The sequence below is a fragment of the Elephas maximus genome, chromosome 7 (genome assembly GCF_024166365.1).
Source record: "Elephas maximus indicus isolate mEleMax1 chromosome 7, mEleMax1 primary haplotype, whole genome shotgun sequence".
Lineage (NCBI taxonomy): Eukaryota > Metazoa > Chordata > Mammalia > Proboscidea > Elephantidae > Elephas > Elephas maximus.
In genome coordinates this window covers 115,762,330-115,769,264 of record NC_064825.1, presented here as the reverse complement: position 1 = coordinate 115,769,264, position 6,935 = coordinate 115,762,330, and the positions used below count along the sequence as shown (strand labels likewise).

General features: G+C 39.0%; 1 protein-coding gene across 1 annotated transcript; it reads right to left on the bottom strand.

Annotated features, from left to right (window-relative positions):
* Positions 1-5,717: 5,717 nt before the first annotated feature.
* On the bottom strand, positions 5,718-6,653 carry LOC126080776 (olfactory receptor 4C15-like). Its single transcript, XM_049891949.1, has one exon. The coding sequence runs from the start codon at positions 6,651-6,653 to the stop codon at positions 5,718-5,720; it is 936 nt and encodes a 311-aa protein (XP_049747906.1).
* Between the last annotated feature and the right edge of the window lie 282 nt (positions 6,654-6,935).

Genomic DNA, 6,935 nt, shown 5'->3' with positions numbered 1-6,935 from the left:
ATTTACTGAACAGGCATTTATTGAGCTCTTGTGACAGACTGTTCTAGAAACTAGTGATACATCAGTGAACCACAGAGAAAAAAAAAATTCTGTGCATCACAGTTTAGTCTATGGGAGGAGGCAGGATTTGAATAAATCATATTTCCTTACTCTCAATGCCCTGCCCTGAAATATTTCTGGAAACATTAAAGGAGGTATTATGTATAGAAGCTGTATAAATGAAAAAGTAGCACTCAAGATACCAGGCTCCTATAGCAGTATACTTTAAAATCTCAGCAAAATCCTACTTTTCAGCCTAAAACTCCAGGATGGGAAGAGTATTAGGGGAGAAATGATAAATGAGAATATATTCAGAAAGAATAAATGAAATGCCATATCGAGAAAAAAATATTTTTTTTTATTTTAAAAAAATATCGAGAGCTAGGAAAAAAATGAACTTCTTGCACTTCTAAGTTATTTGGATTTAACTTGAAGATGACAAGCTGAAGACAGATCTAGTTTCATTAGATTTTAAGTAATTGGTACTCCCAACCCAGAAAAAGGTTTCTATTACATCAGCTGTTATTTGTGCAGCATTAATTATGCACTACTTCATATGTTTCCACCAACTTTGTTAATACCATTATTCCCTTTAGAGATGAGGTGCCTGAGAACCAGAGAGATGATGTAACTAGCGCAAGTGTGCATGTCATTGATAAACCCATGTATTATACTTGGTAGCCTGAACACTACACTCATACTTTTAAGCACTACGTTACACTTTGAAACTCCCTCAGAAAATGCAAAATTATGAATTATAAATCTCACCATGTATCAGTTCCTTGAAAACTCTGGTGATGGCAATCTCATATTCCTCATCGAGAAAAGTCCATTCAGTGGCTGGATAAAAGGCGCAGGTTGTTCCCAAGTCTTTTTTCTACACCTGAAAGAGAGAGAAAGAGCTTCACAGGCACACAAGATGGAGAATATTCCCCACAGCTTCTCAAGTGCTGCCTTCAACGTGGTCTCAGGGAACAAAAAATAAAGATTCAAAAGTTGTCTACTTTAGTTCCAGCTAGAATTTAAAGAAGTTTCCCAGAGAGGACATGAACCTATAGTACTGTCTCTCAGTTGCCCCCTGGGATTTGAAAATTTCCCAACAGTATGAGTCTCCAAGACATGGTTTTATGTGGTCTGACTTGCTTAACTGTTTGCAAAACTTTTATGTCCCTGAGTAATTAGGCTATTTTCTTTCTCCTACCTTTTTTTTTTTTTTTTTAGCTGTTCTTGAGTTTCTATTTGAAGGTGCTTACATTTCCCTTTATGTTCAGGAAGAGAACACTGTGTATGCTGGAATGGAAATGCCTATGTTCTTATTAAAAGCAAGAGCTGAGTTCTGGGATAAGGCACAGCATCAATCCATGAGGATAGCATATCTAGTTCTCAGGTTTGGGGACCAATGAGTGCTTATTAAAGAATAATACATTTCGTGTATAAATATGCAAAAATGTATAAAAACCAACCAAATCAAACCCAGTGCCATCAAGTCGATTCCGACTCATAGCGACCCTAGAGGACAGGGTAGAACTGCCCCACAGAGTTTCCAAGGAGTGCCTGGCAGATTCGAATTGCCAACCCTTTGGTTAGCAGCCATAGCACTTAACCACCATGCTACCAGGGTTATAAATTAATACAAATATTATCTCTTTTTCTCAATAACTGATCCCTATTTTCCATGACTTTGAAACGAAGAGCCTGGTTTCTGACTCTGAGTGGAACAAATGGTTAACACACTTAGCTACTAACCTAAAACTTTGAAGTTCAATCCACATCTAGGCACCTCAGAAGAAAGGCCTGGCCATCTACTTCCACAAAATTAGTTCTTGAAAACCCTATGATGTACAGTTCTTCTCTGACACATACAGGTTCCCCGTGAGGCAGATTACACTTGACAGCAACTGTTTTTGTTTTCTAAGAATTTTTTCTCTTTTCCTTTAATTGGAAAAGAATGAATGACAGATCCATAGAAGTTTGATGGGAAGCCTGGATTTGACCCATAAGGCCACTTCAGAAAGGGGTCAAAACAGTTTGTTGCTCCATGTAATCTTTAAACATTTTACTTTACCTATTTATATGGCTATTCGTACCCCACAAAAGATGCAAAATTTAACTGATTCATAGAAAAGTCAAGGCCTAGAAGCACCTTCACATCAGTTGCCTATGGGATTAAAGAATGTGTGTTGTTTTTTTTTTATTAAAATTTTAGATGTCTGCCTCAACCAGAAGAACTGACCAATATGGACCACACATACTGTGATACAGACAGAAATCCCCAGGGAACTGCCTGAGTCACAGCATGGAGCCTATGGAAGGTCTGGGTGATCTTGCTAGGTAGCAACAAGAGGGGCACTCAAGGTAAAGAATGTCTTCCCCCACTCTCAACACCCTCAGTCAGAGCATGGACAGGTGAGAGCTGATAAGGGCCCACACACACAGCACAAGGCCAAGGAGTAGCAGGGGACCATTTTTATCCCAGAGCCCTGAACATGTGCTATGTCACCCAAACTTAGCACGTCAGCACCACTCTGGTAACCCAATGTGGTGCAATCCTGTGAAGAAAATACATACCCAAAGTGCAAAAACCATTTGCTTGCCAGATGACCCAACTGGAGCTAAGGTCCCAGCCATAGGACTTGGCATAACATCATTGGGGCTGAATAAGAGCTTATGGAGGCTGCTGGTTGACCCCATGGATGGGCTAGAGTATGGAAGAGCAACTTGAAAAGGAGAAATAGAAATGGGCCCATGCAGTCAAGTCAAGGTTGGGGAGCCTCATCTGGAAAGCACCTCCAGCTTCCCAATACTGGGCATTGGAGAGCTTAGAAAATTTTCAGAAGACACTCCAAAGTGTGGAAGCAAGGATAGCGTTCTGCTGGCCCAGGTCTAAGGGTAACACATTGCTGTCATTTTGATACCATACTGCTGTCTAAAATATCAGTTCTCTAAATCTATGAACATAAAGTGACAATCGATGCAATTTATTGAGTCAGGGGAAAGATAATTGTTCCAGAGAGAGGGAATAGCTTATGAATGCACAGTCCCTATGGAAAGAACATAACTTGTCACTAAGAGGAACAGAAAGGGGCCACATGGACTGGAAGATCATCAGGGGTTGTCTATGAGAGAGGAGTTCAGAGAGGTAGGAGAGCAGCAAGATTACTGCTGCCTGATCTTCAGTAACTGCAATGTTTTAACTTACCCTGAATGACATGGAGTGCAACTGCAGTCATGATATGATCTTATTTATGGTTTAAAATCATTTCTCTGTGCTGAGGGTAGAGTATTGGGGTAGAGGGTTCAAAGATAAAAGCAGGGAGACTATGTAGGAGGTAATTGCAATAATCCAGGTGATTACAATGACGGCTTGGAATTAGGTGACAGGTCTGGAAATGATAAGAAGCTCTTGAATTTGGGATACATGTTAAAGTTAAAGCCAACAAGATTTCTGGATAGAGTGGATGTGGGGAATGAGAAAATACAAATAGATCAAATGTGCCAACAGTCAAGATGAAGGATGACATGGGTGGAATCAATCTGGGGATGGGAGCAGAACCAGGAATACAGCTGTGGGTTTGTTCAGTTTGAGATATCTATTTGCCATTTAGATGGAGATACCATGAAAGCAGGTGGATGTCCAGATTCCAAACTCAAGGAAGATTCTGGGACTTAGATATTAATTTGGGAACCTTGGTCATGTAAAGAGTATGTGAAGGCAGAGGACTACATCAACTGGGTTAAATGCTGCTAATAGATTTAATAAGATGAGAAACTGGCAATTGCTGTTAAGTTTTATGTTGCAGAGGTCTGAGTTGTCCTTGAGAATAGGATTTGCAGATAGTATTAGGTATTAAAGTGTGACTGACAGGAGTTTAAAGAGAATGGAAGAAGAGAAATGGGAGACAGGCATCATAGTAATCCCTTGAGTTCTGCTGCAAAAGAGGGAGAATGAAATGAGGTATTACATAAAAAGGAAGTGGATTAAAAAAAAATGTTTCTTTAAGGATGAGAGAGATAATAAGTTGCTTCTTTGTTAATGTAACTATTCCAAGAGAGAGGGAAATATAGATGAAATAAAAGACAGAAGAGATTCTTAGACAAGTAAGTGCCCTTGTGTAAGCAGTGAGAAGATGACATCCCATGCAAAAATAAAGAGAATGGTTGCCTTTGGTAAGGGTCACAGACACTTTGTTTAAAACAGCAGTTAAGAAGGCAGCATATAAGTGAATGGAGGCTGGTAGAACGATAGATATAGTTGTAGGAGTCTGGAAGTTCTCTTTTGATGGTTTAAATTATCTCAATTTAATAGGAAGGAAGTACATCAATGTTTCCCATTAAGTTTGACACTTGTGGTAGTTTTTTAGGCAGATACCTTTCTTCAAATTAAAGTATCCTTCTATTCTTTTCTTTGCTAAACCTTAGTATCATGAAGAGTTGTGATTTTTTCCAATTCTAATACAAAGGTGACCATATAACTTATTAGCTGGAATTAGTAAAAAGAAGTCCCGATAACAAAAGAGTAAGACCAAGATTTGTTTCAGATGTCAGGATGCCAAAAAAAAAAAAAAAAAAAGAGTCAGACATTGAGCTGTTAAATAACATGCTTAATTAGTAAAGTCTATTTAACGTGAACTACTTTGGGGATCCCACAGAATGATAAGAAATTTGTGAGAACTAATTAACAAGGAATATCAGCATTAATGAACAGAACAGTTCATAAATGTAATAGATGATATAGATTCTGATATCACTTTATTTTTTAGCAGTGACTTAAACAAGTTGGAAATTTAGCTCCCTCTTACATAAATGAAGTTTGAGCCAAGTAGTATGGGGCTGGTATTACAACTCTATGTTAGGGATATGGAATCCTTCAGTCTTGCTTTTCCACTAACCATAACACACATCCTCAGGGTCCAAAATGGCTGCCTGAATTCCCACAACGATTCCACAATCACAGAATTATCATTTAATATACCACCTTCATTTATATTTTATTGGCCATAATTCGTCACGTGGCCACACCTAACTACATTGGATGCTGGGAAATGTCTTTTAGCTAGGAAGAAATGTGCCTTAAAAAAACAAAGAAACAAACATTGCCATCCTTTGAATTCTGACTGGAAAAGTTTCCAGATTTGTGATCTTTATAAGGAAAGCAAACTGCCACATCTTTCTGCTGTAGAGCAGGAGATGGTTTCGAACAAACGCTCCTTACATCAGCAGCCGAAGGCTTACTTACAGTGCCACCAGGGCTGCTCAACTAGGATCAGTATTCTAAAAGTAAACTTTTTTTTTCAGTTAAAATAGCTTCAGAGAGTTCCTATTCCTGATATCTAAGATATTTTTTTTCCTTCTTTCCATAAAGGTTTTTCAAAGTATGGTTTGAATGGCAAGAAGCTTAATAATCTGATACCTGTCTTTTAGTGAATTCTTTTCAGTATTATATTCTAAACAAACATAAAATTCAACTCTCCTCAGATTCCCTAAGACGATACTGAGCTGCCAACTCCAAGATATGAGTGACCTGAGGGTGGAAATAGCATTTCCTGACCTACCCATTAGTATTTTTCTGTTGCATTACATTACATTCAGCAATAAAGGTTCCAGCCCCTATAAAGTATTTGGTCAAGCCCATTTTGATTTCTTTCCTATTGAAATTTAATTTTTTTAAGTTTAATGTTTTATTTTTCATCAGAAACCACCACCAATCTGGTCCACAATTTCCTCATGGCATTTTTCACTTCCTTATTCCTGAAAGTATAAATCAAAGGATTGAGCAAGGGAGTTACGAATGTGTAAACTATGGCCACCATCTTATCGAAGGAGAAAGCAGATGGAGGTCGGGCATACACAATTATGCATGGGACAAAGAATAAAACCACGACAGCAATGTGAGATCCACAGGTGGAGAGAGCTTTCCGCCATCCTTCAGAGCTATGAGTTCTTAGCGAGAGCAAGATGACACAATAGGAGATGAGCAACAAGGAGAAGATTATGATGCAGATAAACCCACTACTGCCAACAACCAAAAGGCTAAGGATGTGAGTGTCAGTGCAGGCAAGCTTCAATAATGGGTTCAAATCACATAGGAAGTGATCGATAACATTGGGGCCACAGAAGGGCAGCTGGAAAATAAAGACAATTTGTATCATAGAACGTAAGAAGCCGCCTGTCCAGGCTACCCCCATCAGGATACCACAGAGCCTCCAGTTCATGATAGAGGGGTAGTGCAATGGCTTGCAAATGGCCACATAGCGGTCACAGGCCATGGCAGTGAGGATAATCACCTCCACTCCAGCAAAGAAGTGCTCAGCAAAGAGCTGGGTCATACAGCCCTTGAAGGAGATGGTTTTCTTCTCATAGAGGGAGTCCACAATCATCTTTGGTGCAAATGCAGAGGAATAGCAGGCATCCAGGAAGGACAGGAAGGCCAGAAAGAAGTACATGGGGGATCCCAGGAGTTTCGGGCTGCTGACAATGGTCACCACAACTAGCAAATTGGCCCCAACAGTTGCAATGTAACAAAACAAAAATACAACAAATTCTATTTTTTGAGCACTTGGATTCCATGAAAGACCCAAGAGGACGAACTCAGTTACAAAGCTTTGGTTTTGCATATTTCAGAGGAAAAGGTGGAAGCTACCACAGTGACCACGTAGAATCTGAAATTATGAGAAAGATGTTTGTCTCAAATGAGTTTATGATATTAGCATAGTCATCAAAGTATTGGTGAATCCATAAGCAAAATTATTTTAAGTCCTTTGTTGTTAAAAATACAAAAAAAGAAATTTCTTGAGCTATGATCCAGAGCTGAGGTTAAACCCTTTAAAACAGTCAGAGTTTCAATATGTGGGAATGGAAACATTCATATGTGGTCAGAGCTGAGGTTAAACCCTTTA